The sequence below is a fragment of the Nuphar pumila genome, chromosome 16 (assembly GCF_984573655.1).
Source record: "Nuphar pumila chromosome 16, dmNupPumi1.hap1.1, whole genome shotgun sequence".
Lineage (NCBI taxonomy): Eukaryota > Viridiplantae > Streptophyta > Magnoliopsida > Nymphaeales > Nymphaeaceae > Nuphar > Nuphar pumila.
The window spans coordinates 77,040,134-77,056,755 of NC_143264.1; the positions used below are offsets into that span (position 1 = coordinate 77,040,134).

At 38.5% G+C, this 16,622-nt stretch overlaps 1 protein-coding gene across 1 annotated transcript; it reads right to left on the reverse strand.

Moving 5' to 3' along the window:
• Window positions 1-2,683: 2,683 nt before the first annotated feature.
• On the reverse strand, window positions 2,684-10,860 carry LOC149813699 (uncharacterized). Its single transcript, XM_089991880.1, has 5 exons — window positions 10,762-10,860; window positions 10,527-10,649; window positions 8,895-8,999; window positions 8,681-8,812; window positions 2,684-3,052 (listed from the first exon to the last, which is right to left on the reverse strand). Coding segments are annotated over exons 1-5 (618 nt in total). The 5' UTR covers window positions 10,763-10,860; the 3' UTR covers window positions 2,684-2,795.
• Window positions 10,861-16,622: the final 5,762 nt, after the last annotated feature.

The window sequence follows — 16,622 nt, forward strand, 5'->3', positions numbered from 1 at the left end:
GAACTTATTGTGATTTTTATCAGTTCCAAAATTTACTGCAATAAAATCATGTTAAATCTAAATATTGGTGATTTTTTGTTACATAAGTCAGAAGTGTGAGGTTGAAAGAACATTGACTCCTGAAAGATCCTTAGCTGAAAATTTATCCTGTTCTGGTGCATGGATAATAAGCCTTTTTGGTCTTCCTTCTGTTTGGTCGTCTTTTCTCCCTTTATATTTGTTTGGAACTTGGACAGAAGTCTTCTTTTGAAAAGTAGATGAAAACTGCCTTTTGTAGGTAATAGTTTTCCCATCTAGATGATGTGGAACATATACCGAGTGCCTACTCCTTGAAAATTAAACACACTGGGCAGTAACTTGATTAGAAGCTACATTCTCCCAATCAGAACTCTCTTTTTATTTATCATTAGCAGCTTCCTTGCCTTGAAAGACTAACACTTTTTAACTTATTCTCCGAAGTCTTGTTACTTTCTATCAATGCTGATGTGTTATGCTCTAATGGACATTGCACCCAGAAAATGAAAATAAGTTTGATGTTGGAAATTGGAAGGTTTATTAACTGGGGCCTGGAGGGTGCAGTTTGGTTGAGGCCCTCATTGCTTTGCATAGAGTGCTCTGGCTGGAGTATGAATCACCTTCTGTATTATCATGTGCAATGCATGGGGTTGGGTTGCATGTAAGGGGGATGGCAGTGGACCGGGGCGGGGGGCAAGGTCTGCCCCGTCTCAAAATCCGAACCTCCATCCCCGCACGGGCATGTATTTTAACCTCCACCCCCGCCTCCATCCCCATTTCATGTCCTCCATCCCTGGTCCAAACGGGGGCGAGTCGGGGGCGGGCCCCCGTTTCCCTTCAGTCTATTGTCATCCCTTAGAGGATTGGGGGTGGGGTGGGGTGGGTCGGGGCGGGGCAAGGCGGGGATCAGGACGGGGGCAGGGCAGGGTGGGGGAAAGCGTAAGTCCATCCCTGCACGGGGATGGATTTTAACCTTCATCCCCGCCTCCATCCCCGTTTCATGACCTTCATCCCCTATCCAAATGGGGCGAGGCTGGGGGCGGGGCTCCATTTTCCCCGGTCCACTGCCATCCCTAGTTGCATGGTAAATACATTCTTTAGGAACATTATGCAGTGAAATGTAGCAAGGGGCTTTCTACATGTACTAACCCATGCTTCTGAATTGTGATTTATAAGAGATTTATTAGCTTTACAGGATTGATGTGTTTTGTCATTTATAAGAGATTTATTAGCTTTACAGGATTGATGTGATTTGTCATTCTGAGTTCATATTGCAGTTTTGTTTAATTTTGCCTGTTTATAGTTTTTGGTACTGTCGGCCACTAACCTTACATGAGGATGGATGTTCGATCGTTCGGCACACTGGTTTGTAGTGTGGATAGAACTGCTGAAAGACATTTTAATAAAACTTGGCCGTTCAATGCTTGTAAGATTGGACAACTTAACTTGATCATCTGGGCAGCAAACTGCATGAAATCTAAGGTGTGCTTAGAGAATCAGGTTACTTTACAGAAGACTAGGTACATTTGGTTGCTTGTGGGGTGCTCTGCAAATGAGATTCACTTTCTAAATCTCATGAGGTCTCGTGAGTTTCTTGTTCTCACACAAATGAGATTCACTTCATGAGGGTACTTTTTACCCTTGGTTGCTTTTGCAAAAAAAGCAAATGAGATTCACTTTCTGAAGTGTATGAGGAAGTGAATCTGATTGAACCAAAAGTATAACCAAATTGTGGTAACCAAGCACCAGAATGCGTTGCTAATGAACAATGGGATTAGTTGGCGAGGAAATGATATCAATCATACTTGTGACTCTTTCCTTCGGGCTACGTTTGATTGCTGGAGAATTTTTTTGATACACTTTAGATAAAAGTTTATCCCCTTATATGCAAGTCGTGTTGGAAACTTCATAAAAATGAGTGTCCCCTATCTGCAGCCGTATCATGTGACAGCTTGGGGAGGTCAGTGAGTTTTCTTGCCATTATCATCTTGGAATGGTTGCACTACATAAAAGGTAGGAAGCCTAATGGTTATAGTAATTGTTGAATTATTCCTCTCATTTTGCGCTTCATCAGGCAAACTTTTCTTTGACATGGTCTTCCATCAACGTTAGCCATTTATTGATAGATCAACAGCACTATGCGTGGTTAAAAGTTTTTTTTTTTGAGGTATTATATGTGGTTAAATGTTAATGCATGCATTTCCCCGTTAGGAAAATTCAACAGTAGGTGCCATTTGTGGGAATGAGAGCGTGAAAACTCACCTGCAAACATTGTTTCCAATCATGCTAGCATGTACACAAGCAATTTTTTGTTCATTAATATTTCACAGAGAGAGGGAGAGAGATTCTCTTCAATAGTATCACTGAGCAAGGTAATGCCGCACAAGCCGAGCTGATATACATAATATTGAAAGTACTCTGATGTACACAAGGTTCTCTTTGGAAACTGGTAGTTGGAAGTTTTATGCATTTGGAAATATGGTAGTAGCCACCAACGCTTTGAGGTGGTAGTTACCAAATCCATTCTTTAGTGAAAGTACTCGCTTCCTCTCCTAAATGCATCAACTCCCATCTCAGCAACCAGTTTCCAAACATCCACCCCTAAGGCAATTTGATTATCATTTTACCAAATGCAAACTCCCATCTCAGCTACCAGCTCCCAAACAGAGCCTAAATTGTAGTGTATAGCGAGATGAAGGCGTTGATGATGGAAAAATTCACACAAGGGAAAACAAGTCAACTAGCAAAATACACACGAGAAACAATTAGCAGAAAATCTGCTATATAATGTTCTTGGCTTTTCTGATAAACATTCCTTGGTTTGTAGCTTTTGACTCGGATACAACCTTCTTCGTGGGACAAGTCAATGCAGGAGAAGCTCGTGCGGTTCTTACTGTGCTAACCGGGCTTTGGAATTGAGCACTTTTAGGTTTAATTTGTCCTTGAAGATTGGCATTTTGACCATGCAAATGCTTCCTTAAGGCTGGTCTCTTCGCTTGAGACAACTGGTTCTTGCTTCCTATCTGCTCATCGTTAACTGAAACACCAAACCAAGTTTTAGTCAAGGATTTTGAGTGCATAAAAGCCAATCTTGAAGCAAAATGGAAAGCATTGAACTTGCTAGATTGACTTCGTATTTTTCAATGAATCACCAACCAAGTTTTGATTATCTTGCATATATAGGATCAGTTACAGTAAATTTAGTTGCTGTTTCAATCTCCTGAAACAGTTAGGAGTTAAATATATCAGCAGACGAAAGTCCCAGCAAAACTTGGATATATCCTTTCAGAAATGAAGGCAAACAACATGAGCACTTGGTTGAAAACCCCAAGGGCAAAAGTACTGCTAGAGCCACAAGACTTCTGTATCCTAAATTTTATCATGATTTACTTGTAACAATCATGGCCCTTTCTAACAGTTATGTTTGGTTGCACACGAAGGAATGAGAAAAGAAGTTGATCTATGAATAAGCTCCCAGTTGTTTGTCATACATAAACAAAATTCATGATTTGATACCATAAGATCATACTTTTTGTTTCAAAAATAGCATACTTCACACAGGGACATCTGCATGCATTATTAATGAATAATTATATCAGAAGCATGAAGACATACAAACACGCACACACACATCTATGCTAATACACATGAACACAAACATACACAAGCCTACACATAGACATCCAAATAGGGATGGCAGTGGACCGGGGGACAACGGGGCTCCGCCCCGCCTCGCCCCGTTTGGACCGGGGATGAAGGGCATGAAACGGGGATGGAGGCGGGGATGAAGGTTAAAATCTATCCCCGTGCGAGGATGGAGGCGGGGATGGACTTACGCTTTCCCCACCCCGTCCCCATCCCAATCCCCGCCCCGCCCCGCGTAGCCCCGCCCCGCCTCACCCCCGTTTGGACCGGGGATGGAGAACATGAAACGGGGATGGAGGCGGGGGTGGAGGTTAAAATCCATCCCCGTGCGGGGATGGAGGCGGGGATGAAGGTTCAGATTTTGAAATGGGGCGGGGCTGGAGACCTTGTCCCCCGCCCCCGTCCCGGTCCACTGCCATCCCTACATCCAAAGCCATATTAAGGATTGGAGAAATTTTGTAACAGGCATATGATAATCCAATTCAATATGGGATTAAAGCAGTAAATCCTCATTCTCCATAAATTGCTTAAATGTCAAGGGAGGCTGGTTTGAATTGAAATATTCTTAGATTGTACAATGAAAGGAAACGATGAAGTCTCATGGTGGTTTAACACTTTTAGAAACAAGTTACAGCCTCCATTTAATCTTCAAGTTTGATTGGGAAGACATGAAACATAAAGATGATGGGGCTGACCTCTCATGTGAGGCTCAGGCTTGGTCATTAGATGAACAAGCTGAGCTTCAGTTTAACCCTAGCTTACTTCACCACATGAGCCAAGTTTAAGCCTGAGCTTAGTACCGTGAAGAGCTCAATACGCTTCAGCATGAATAATATATGATATATACAACTTTATAAGCAGCAGTTTAAGCAAATAAAAAGTGTTGGTGTGCTGACACATGCTTTTAAGAGGTGATGAGATTGAATCTTGAATAGGTCATGCTTGGCTCAAGTTGGTTTTTGTGCAGTTTAAGCATCACTTCTGCCGGTCCCAAGCCCGGATAAAGGAGGAGGGTTGCGGTAGGCCTGTGACAGCCAGCATAAAAACTTTGTCATATCCTATGAAAATGAACCAATATGAGAATTTCGTTGGGGCGTTCCCTACTGAGCGACGCGCTGTACTCTCTAGGCCCGGAGGCAGTGATAAATGTGCAAGGGTTGCTAGGTCGTCGCCCAGAAGCGACGCGTCACACCGGCGCCCGGGTGTGGTGTCAAATAGGCAAGGGTTCCCTCGCTTTGTTGGACGGGTGGGGGTAAAGAAGTTAGTCCAAGACCATAAAATTAGGTTAGCCACTTGGAACATAGGGTCTTTAACTGGTAAGTTGGTAGAGTTAGTAGATGTTATGTGTAGGAGAAAGATTGATATTTTATGTCTTCAAGAGACCAAATGGGTAGGTGAGAAAGCTAAAGTGATAGAACCTTGTGGATATAAGATTTGGTATACAGGAATAAATAGGAATAGGAATGGAGTAGGGATTGTTATGAGTCGTCAGTTTATAAATAATGTAGTTGAGGTCCGTAGGAAGGGTGATAGAATTTTACTTATTAAATTAGTATTAGGTACGGATATTATTAATATTATTAGTGTTTATGCACCTCAAGTAGGTTTAGATGATTCCATTAAGCATCAATTTTGGGAAGATTTAGATGGAGTAGTACAAGAGACATCTTATGGAGAAAAGCTTTTCATCGGCGGTGACCTTAATGGACATGTAGGCATTAGTAGGGATGGATTTGAGAATATCCATGGAGGCTATGGTATAGGAGAAAGAAATGAAAGTGGAGAAAGGATTTTAGATTTTTGTTTGTCCTATGATATGATCTTAGCAAACACTTGGTTTAGGAAGAGGGAGTCTCACCTAGTAACATTTAAAAGTGGGGTTAATACGAGTCAGATAGATTTTTTTCTACTTAGAAAGAGAGATAGGGGTTGTTGCATCGATTGTAAGGTTATACCAGGAGAAAGTGTAGCTACACAACATAGAGTCTTAATTTTAGATCTTAGAATTAGACAATGCCGCAAAAGGGATAGACATAGGATAGATCCTAGAATTAAGTGGTGGGCACTGAAAGGAGCTAAACAAAGAATGTTTGTAGAGCAGGTAGTTAAGGAAGTTGATTGGTGTCTCGAGGAGGATTCAGAATCAATGTGGAATAAGATAGCGGGTGGTATGAGAAAAGTAGCTAAGGAGGTATTGGGTGAGTCTAAAGGCGGTGCACCACTAGGTAAGGATACATCATGGTGAAACGAGGATGTCAAATTAGCTATTAAGGTTAAAAGAGAGTGTTATAGAAATCTAAGTAAGAGTCGTGATAATGAGAATTTGGAGAAGTATATGATAGCAAAGAAGGAAGCTAAAAAAGTTGTTCGAAACGCGAGGGCTAAGGTATATAAGGAGGTTTATGACAAGTTGGATACCAAAGAAGGCGAGAAGGATATTTATAGGCTTGCAAAGATGAGAGATAGGAAATCGAAGGATTTGGGTATGGTTAGATGTATCAAAGATGAAACGCAAAGGGTTTTAGTCAAAGATGAGGAGATTAAGGAGAGATGGAAAGATTATTTTGATAAGCTATTTAATGATAGTCATGCTCAAGATCTTGGAGACTTCTCCATTCCTTTTCATGAGATAAATCGTGACTTCATGCGCAAGATTCAAAAGAAAGAAATTGCAGAGGCTTTGAAGAAAATGAAATCAAGAAGGGCAGTTGGCCCAGATGGTATACCTATCGAGGCTTGGAAATGCTTGGGAGAGAAAGGTTTAGAATGGTTGACAAATCTTTTTAACTTGATTTGGCGAACAAATAAGATGCCTAATGAGTGGAGGAAGAGTACTTTGGTGCCTTTATATAAGAATAAGGGTGATATACAAGATTGCACAAACTATCGTGGTATAAAACTCATGAGTCATACTATGAAACTTTGGGAGAGGGTGATTGAGTCTAGGTTGAGGAAGGTTGTCATGATATCGGAGAATCAATTTGGTTTTATGACTGGAAGATCAACTATGGAAGCTATACATCTTCTTAGACAACTTATTGAAAGATATAGAGAGAGGAACAAAGATTTGCATATGGTTTTTATTGATTTAGAGAAGGCATACGATAGAGTACCTAGGGACGTTCTCTGGTGGACAATGATGAAGAAAGGTGTTTCTCTCAAGTACATTAGTATAATTAAAGATATGTATGAAGGAGTAGTAACCAATGTCCGCACTTGTGGAGGGGTGACAACCAATTTTCCGATAACGGTTGGGTTACATCAAGGATCTGCTTTAAGCCCTTTCCTATTTGCGATAGTGATGGATGAGCTTACGAGATCAATTCAAGAAAATGTACCGTGGTGTATGTTGTTTGCTGATGATATTGTTTTGATTGATGAGTCTAGAGCTGGGGTTAATGCTAAGTTAGAATTATGGAGACAGACATTGGAAGCTAGAGGTTTTAAGTTGAGTAAGAGTAAGACTGAATATATGGAATGTCGGTTTAGTAAGCAACGAAGTAGTGATGGGAGTGTAGTGAAGCTTGGTGAGCAAGATATACCGGTGAATGATTATTTCAAATATTTGGGATCCATCATTCAAAAGTATGGAGAAATTGATGGAGATGTAAATCATAGGATAAAGGTTGGGTGGATGAAATGGAAAAGTGCTACTGGAGTGCTGTGCGATCGTAGAATGCCATTGCGGTTGAAGGGAAAGTTTTATAGGACGACTATTAGACCCGCTTTACTTTATGGTACGGAATGTTGGGCTGCCAAGAGACATCATATTCAAAAAATGAGTGTAGCTGAGATGCGGATGCTTAGATGGATGTGTGGAAATACAATAAAAGATAAGATTCAGAACGAAGAGATACGTAAGAAGGTAGGTGTTGCACCCATTGAAAATAAGATGCGAGAGAATCGTTTACGGTGGTTTGGACATATTCGGCGAAGGCCTAATGATGCTCCAGTTAGAAGGTTGGAGAAATGGGAAAATATATTAGTTAAAAGAGGTCGGGGTAGGCCTAGGAAGACTTGGATGGAGATGATAGGAAAGGATATGAATGCTTTGAACCTCACCGAGGACATGGCGTTGGATAGAAATGATTGGAGGAAAAGGATTCATGTGGAAGACCCAAAATGAATTTCTTTTTTGGTTCATATCGCTGACCCCAATTGTTTTGGGATGAAGGCGTAGTTGTTGTTTGTTTGTTTGTTTAAGCATCACTTCTGCACACAGAATGCTTAATCATGAAAATAATGAAGACGAAAAAACTAAAAGATATGCTAGCTTCATAACCATATTGTTCTCAATGCAAGAGGCTAACTGAGGGTTGAAAGAGATCTTCAAAGTTTTAAAGTTCAAATATTATGGGATATTTACTTCATCATGAGGACACTCGTTAAAAGTTACAGCATTAATGTCAAATTCAATTGCGTTCAGTTTCAAGTTTCTCATTTTCATTGAAACTGAAAGATAATGAAGAAGAATCAAAATGCCAATATAATTATGAAGCCTTACTGTCACTAGCAAAACCATAAAATTGTCTGCAAATTACTATTTTGATTGAAAAAATGCACCAAGTTGTCAAACCGATAAATCTTAAGATAAGATGTTGCCAATGTGCACACCAACCATCAAATGCCTACACGTGATTACCCTTCTCCATACTGTGGTGAACATTTGTAAAATGTCTGGTAAAAGATGAAAAAATCAAATATGTATGTGTGCATGTATGTTTGTATGTATGACGTGTGCTTCCCCTCAACTGTTAAAAGAAACATGCTTTATTAACAAACAGATCTGTCAATACAGTGAATTGACATGTAATCTTTTACAAATTTATGCAGATCTTAATAAATCATCTAATAAGAATTAACATTATTGTATTATTGGTGTGAGGATGGAGAAAACAAAGGATTATTAAGATGAGAAACTGTGTGATAAAATAATTAGTTCCTGGGAAACTACATTCCATTAAAATATCAGGCATCTAATGAAAATTCAATAGAAAGTATGGTTAGAAATAGCATATACCCGGACTGGACAACACAGCACGAGGTCGTGGCACCAAACTAGCTCTTATGGGAGGTCTGCTTTCCTCACTATTTTCTTCCTTTTGCTTTGGCCTGTTCTCCACATTCTTTTCTTGGTTCTGATTCACTATATCTAAAAATCATCATAAAGTTAAAGATGCAGAATCTTTTCTCATGAATGAAAGTAATAATTAATCAAGTGATGAAACTGAAACCTTTGGTTATGGGAATAGGAGAGAGTGTAGAACAGACTCTAAGTGTTGGATATGATTTTGGCACCGCAACATTAGATTCTGGATGATCGCTTCCATACTCATTTCCTGCAGAGCAATAATAGCTTGTGGCTATTAGAAACATGATAAACTGGATAAAAATATAATTACAGCAATCTTTTAAAATTATCACAAGCTTAAAAGTTCACCATCTCTGTCAGCGCTGACATGGAGCCCTGTTAATTTAAGGGGACATCCAAAGGAAATGGAAGAGAGTCTTATCTAGATTCTTTGGAAGAAACAGAAACTAATTCATGCAATACTTTGGAAAAATATTAAGCCTTGAATGAATGATGCAATCAGTGGTTTGCACCCCAATATTGGAAAAAATGTGAAGCCTTCCTTGACAACCAGGTGAATAATTTTGCCTCCCAGACAAACTCATGTTGATAGCCTCAAGACGATACCGCCACGACAGGCAGTATAGACTGATTCTCTGCTAAACATATCCATACTTTCTGACATTTGTCCCTTTAAAAGGCATTTACCCTGGTGAACCTGAGGTTTTTGATGCATCCAAGTCTTTTTGGTTTCCGCTTTCTTGGTCAGCCATCACTACGGACAATCTTTCTTACATTCCACTAAAGCTTAGAAGATTCATAATCTCATACATATCGTTCATTCCATCAAAGATAAGTGTGCACCATCTAGGGAGAACTAGTACGCACACCCACAGACCACCCCTTTAAACAGTTATTCTCAGAATTTCCTGAATTTTTAAGCAGTAGATCGGGAAAAAAGACAGTTGTGTAGTACTACAGAATTGATGATTTCTCTGTTGGAAATTTCCATCACTGTATCGTAATGGGGACAACTAAAATATATAAGAAATCACATTGAAAATGCCACAAAAAACCAACATAAGCAGGTTATCTGTCTCACAATTTGGCAAGTCCCTTTTTAATCATATTATTTAAGGAACTTGTATCTTCTTTTTCATCAGATTCTGAAATGTTCAGATGCCAGGAACAAGATTGAGGAATGATTTATTTGTAACTTCTGGAATATTTAGCTTTCAGATTTTCCGTTTCTAACATTCGGTGATTTCAGTAATTCATAGAAAGGCACAAGACGGATGTGCAAAATCGGCTATTTCAAATTTCAAGTTTTCATGGAAAGAAAAGGAGAAAGGGAAGCAAATGCATGTCAATATGTAAAATACAGAGTTTTTAGAGATAAATTGCGATGATGACCGCTCAGAAACTAAAAAGAAGAAAAGAAAAAGAAAAAGAACCCCCTGAAACCAAAGGATTAAAAATCTTAAAAGCAGCATGGTTTGCTCTTCTTCAATCAAGAAGTGCTCAATTGGATGACAATTCCCACAAACTATATTTTATCTTTATAAAATTTGGGATTACGCAGTTGAGCCCCAAAAGGTTGTACACTCAAACATCGATTAATCATCAATCACCAAGAAGAAAAAAACACAAAATCCTTCTTCCCCATCATTCATGAACCGAAAAGAAAATCATAAAAATCAACCCCAAAGGCGAAGGAAGAAGGAAAAAAAAGAAAACAAGAAAGAGAAATTTTCAGAAATAAAAACATAACAAAAACACTAAGAAAATACAATACCGTGTGAGCAACGGTCAGAATTCTCCACAGAAAGCGATTTGAATTTCTCCAACGGCAACTGGTTTTCTGCCTCCACTTTTGCAACAGAGTCATCTTCCACCCTCACCCTCACCCTTGGATACACTGCAATCATCAACCAAAGCAGAATACCAACATCAGAAAATAGTCTTTTTGTGAAAGAAAGAGATCAAAACTTGCCCAATCCAATCTCAAAAGAGAAGAAACAAAGAATTACTCGCTAGAAGTTGGGAGAAGAGAAAAATCTCCAAATTTATCTCCGTTGGTCTTTTTCTTTTATTCTTTTCCTCTCCATGCGGTTGGTATTATACAAGAGAGAGCAAAGCTGACCAAAGGCATCTATGGTAACGTCAAAGCAAGGAAACCACCAGGAAATAATGGCAGGTAGTCAACTTGAAAACCAGCGGTTTTTCTTGATTTTTTTTTTTTGAATTTCAATCGGGCCCCACACACTAACGGGTAGTTTCGGAAATAGGAAACAGAGGCGGATTTTGAGAGGACCTTTCGTTTGTAGATGTCCACCGCTACCTGCCTACCGACTGGGAATTATGCAAACGGTTCGGATATGGAACAGCTAAATACATAGCTAGCCAAAAATCGGGTATAAAACAGCCAAAAATTGCAATCCTCATCCCCTACCCGGCATGGGTAAGAAAATCGGGTTGAAAAGATGGTCACGAATCTTGTTCAGAAGAAAATGCCCTTGAGGTGCCCACAAAGGGCACCCCTCATTTGACAAACTTGTGAACTTCACCAAGTTGATGGGACGTCAATAAACCCGCGAGGGTGTTGTTGACAGGTTGAAGTTGAGTTTACTCCTTATTGGGTAGGGGGCCTCAAGGATTTATTGGCCTAGCAAAAAAACAAAAGGTAGGTCAGTGAAAATCTCATGATATTTTTGAAGAAGAGTGTTTTTCTTGGGAGAATCTCAAAAGAATATTGGTTTATATAAAAATAAATAAATATTTATATCTATATAAATATAAATAGCTAGACAAAAAGTATTTCAAAACAGGTGATATTTTAAAAATATTGTGTTTTTTTTATTTATAATATATTTTTTTTAAATATCATGATTTTATCACAGTATTTTTCAAAAAGTAGACGATGGGTGCCTGTGTGTCACAGAAAGTGAGATGTTTCTGCAAAAACGCATCAACCGGGGTGCATTTCTGCGGGGCCACCGTGACAAAACAAACAGTAGAATCTCCCGTTTTTGTTGGAAACTCTCAATGGGCATGCCATTTTACACACTGGATGTGGGTTTTCTGCATAAACGGTTCTCACGAGGGGGGGAGGGGTGTGCCATTGCACCCCATTCTGTTACATGCAAACGCCCCCTGAGTGGGAGAGAGGAACACAAAATTAGGAAGGATTCTGGTCAAAACCCTAATGGTAATTTAGCCCACTATTGCCATGAGATCAGTTGGTCTGAATCAAGACCTATTTAGTCAACTTGGTTAAGACTTAATGAGAGGCGACATTGATCATAGGATCCGATTGAATCCTTTTTTTTTTAATATAACATCCATATTTAAAACAATGTATCGTTTTGGGCTTTTCGTCCAAAAGCAATAGCAAGATTGGTTGGATGGCTATTATAGTTTATAGATTATTTGTTTCCTATTTTCTTACTTTTGTTTACGGTTTTAATATAGATCAGTTTCATTTATATAAATTGTAGTAGTTTGTAATGTAGTGATCTCTCTTTGATTTTATTATAAATTGAGCCATGCAGAACATGCCTTTTGAAACTTTGTTGAGCTCAGCTGGTGTAATCAAGCCAGTTCACAAGTCACGAGATCGAAACCCCTCATGAACATCCTTTGCCCATAGTAGATTATGGGGTGTACCATTTGTGGCCACGAAGAACCTCGAGGGTTTTACCAATAAAAAAGCTACCAATGCTACCAATGTGAAGTGACGAAAAGAGTTTTGCTTGGCATAATGGAAAGGAAAAAAAGGGAAATTTTTAAAAAGGCATTTAAATTTTGGGCATTAATAAAAAACGCATCTAAGGTTTGAAATATTTTAATAATGCACCTAAAAAATATCATGGTTAATTAAAAAATCCCCGGAGTTAAATACGTTCAGGTTTCTTGTTCAATGTGATGTAAAATTATCATTTAAACCTCAACATAAAGTGTATCTAAAAAAGAAGAAAAGAGTCTTCAAAGGGATAACTAGTAAACTAACTCAACTCATCTTGGGTCAGTGATAACCTAGGTTAAATGAATGGAAGTTTGTTTTTTTATTAAAGGTGCAAAAATTTAGGTGGTTTTTTAAAAAAATTTAAATCTTAGGTGTGTTTTTTCATTAATGCCTAAACTTTAGGTGTGTTTTTGAAAATTCACCCCCACCCCCAAAAAAATTCTTTCAACTTCAATTGAGTTGGGTTGGTCTAAAGGGTGTCAATGGGTCAAGTTTGACCCAAACTCGACCCATGACAAATCTTATAGAATCCGGGTTAAGCCTGAAGGATCTTATTAGTATATAGAGCCGGGTATGGTGCGTAAAATTTCATAGCAAACCTAAGTGAAAATCTGTGGATTGATAGGCAACCAACACTACGGTGGGGTGAATAGTGTTCTTCAAGGATACAACAACAACTATGCCTTCATCCCAAAACAATTAGGGTCGGTGATATGAACCAAAAAAGAAAATCATTCTGGGTCTTTCACATGAATCCTTCTCCTCCAATCATTTCTATCCAATGCCATGTCCTCGGTGAGGTTCAAAGCATTCATATCCTTTCCTATCATCTCCATCAAAGTCTTCCTAGGCCTACCCCAACCTCTTTTAACTAATATATTTTCTCATTTCTCCATCCTTCTAACTGGAGCATCATTAGGCCTTCGTTGAATATGTCCAAACCATCGTAAACGATTCTCTCTCATCTTATTTTCAATGGGTGCAGTGTCTCCTCGTTTCAAAACTTATCTTTTATTGTATTTTCACACATTCATCTAAGCATACGCATCTCAGCTACACTCATTTTTTTAATATGATGTCTCTTGGCAACCCAACATTCCGTACCATATAGTAAAGCGGGCCTAATAGTTGTCCTATAAAACTTTTTCTTCAACCGCAATGACATTCTACGATCGCACAATACTCCAGTTGCACTTTTCCATTTCATCCACCCAACATTGATCCTATGATTTACATCTCCATCAATTTCTCCATACTTTTGAATGATAGATCCCAAATATTTGAAACAGTCATCCACCAGTATTTCTTGCTCACCAAGCTTCATTACACTCCCATCACTACTTCGTTGCTTACTAAACCCGCATTCCATATATTCTGTCTTACTCTTACTCAACTTAAAACCTCTTACTTCCAATGTCTGTCTCCATAATTCTAACTTAGCATTAACCCTAGCTCTAGACTCATCAATCAAAACAATATCATCAGCAAACAACATACACCATGACACATTTTCTTGAATTGATCTCGTAAGCTCATCCATCACTATAACAAATAAGAAAGGGCTTAAAGCAGATCCTTGATGTAACCCAACCGTTATAGAAAAATTGGTTGTCACCCCTCTACAAGTATTCTTCAAGGATAATCGCAAAATAAAAAAATATTGCAAATGAAAATAAACCACACTTAACACGCGATATATTTAGGTTTGCTCTAACCTAGACCTATATCCAATCCTTAAGCAACATGCTTAAGATTTTACTAAACCAATCTTGCTTAACCTGGCACAAGATCAAGCCAATACACAACTTTTGATGAACAATATATTTGCCTGAATAAAACAGAAAAATCAAACCTATTGTTTCGGGTAGCAAGAGAAACCTTTTACAAACCGTTGTAGAAGTTGAATACTTCAACCCAAATCCTATAAGCCTTGGAATCTTGAGTTCTCAGTGAAAATAGTAGGCTAAATAGGTATCTCACAAAAAAAAAAACTAAGAGAGTTGAACACAATAACATTTGCAACATCAAGAGCCCCTCCCCGTACCCTCAACTCTCTCTCTCTCTCTCTCTCTCTCTCTCTCTCTCTCTCTATATATATATATATATATATATATATATATATATATATATATATATATATATATATATATATATATATATATATATACCTTGTGAATCTAGCCACTTTCTGGCTGGTCACCGGTCAGAAATGCATGTTTTTTTTAAAATACCAATCATCCGGCCATTTCCCAACTACCCACCGTACATGATGGCATCATCCAGTGGCCGGAAAATGGCAGACCATTTTTTTTTTGTTTTTGTTAGAAAAATGGCTGGCTGACCATTTGTTGGCCAACCATTTTTTTCCTTTAATTTTTTCATTGGAAATGAATTTTAAAAAATGGCTGGGCCAGCCATGAATTTTGTAATTTCTTTCTTTTTTTCTTTTTATTTTGGGTGACCAAAAACATGAAAACCAGGTTTATGTCACCCAAACAAACTTTTAAGGCTGGCTTTGGCAAACCATGTTTGCTAAAAACCTGGGTTTTGGGAAAAAACTAGCTTGCCAAAAATCAGGTTTGCACCCATGTCATCCAAACAACCCCACAATTACTAAGAATGAAACCACACACTCCTTTGGCGCTTTTGAAACTATACTATGAAAGGATTTTTAGATATTGGAAATATATTTTATGTTAAAAGAATTTCATCTTATATATTATTTTTTCATTTTTATAACCATACAAATGTTAAATACTTTTGGGTAGAAAGCTTAAACATGTATTAAAATAAAAATAATAAGTTTTTTTATTTTCTTTATATATCACTTCCTGTTCCTACACTTAATTTTGTTGTTGCATTTTACTTGCTTCCTAAATCTTTCAATCATTTGCCACACCCTTCCAAGCTCCTTGCACCCACATCGATTTTGTTATACTGATTATGGTTCTTGCCAACTAAAAAGAGTGATATAATGTTTTTTTCTGCAAAACTTAAAAGGAGTTTTTGGTTCTTTAGCCAATTAATTACTGTCAGGTTAGGAGAGTTGCAGTCTAAGACCAAATTCATGGCGACCGGGTGTACTTGCACCCGAGCTTAGCGATACTAAGAAGGTCTCTTATCCAACTTCAATCGGAGATGTTGGCCATCCGAATACCTGGGTTGCTGATAGCGGATTTTAATACCATGCGAAAGGCTAAGGAGAAAAACTTGCCCACCTCATCCTAGTCAAGCGATGCTCTCATTTAATGCTTTTATAAGTGATTGTGTAAGCACACTAAGTTTTACGCAGTCACAGTAAGTACAACAGACAGACAGACAGCGCGGTTAGGTTTATGATCCTGAGGTATGTCGTAATTTAAAATTATGGAACAAGAACCATATCCAAAATCTTTTCTTTAAAGTAAAACAGATCAGGCAAGAGCTAGAAGACATGCACCCAGGTGATGTGCATCTAGATGAGGAGTTGAATGTGCAGGCCCAAAAGTTGTGCAGTGATCTGGACTAGGGATGCACACGCAGCAGAGCCTGGGCTGTTCGAACTCGGTTCAGTTCAAAATATGTCTGTCTAAGCTCGGCAGAAGGCATTATCCAGATTCGGCTAGGTTTTGAGCTCGAGTTGAGCCGAGCTTCAATGGTATTCTGTAAAATATTTTTGCAGAGGTGGGATTTGATCCCCCGACCTCTTTATCGTTAACCAAATGACGTATCATTAAGTTAGAAAATGTCCTAGACTAGTGTAACTGGAAAAAATGTATACATACTAAAAAAATCTTTAGATCAGTGAAAAAAGATCAGAAAACAGGATGGAACCCAACATGTTCTAAAAAAAAGTATAGCACCCTACCCATTACAGTAACAACAAACTTATGAATTTATTTGCAACAAACTATCGAGCTCCAGTTAAAAGGTTTACGGTGGTTTGGACATATTCGGCGAAGGCCTAATGATGCTCCAGTTAGAAGGTTGGAGAAATGGGAAAATATATTAGTTAAAAGAGGTCGGGTAGGCCTAGGAAGACTTGGATGGAGATGATAGGAAAGGATATGAATGCTTTGAGCCTCACCGAGGACATGGCATTGGATAGAAATGATTGGAGGAAAAGGATTCATGTGGAAGACCCAAAATGAATTTCTTTTTTGGTTC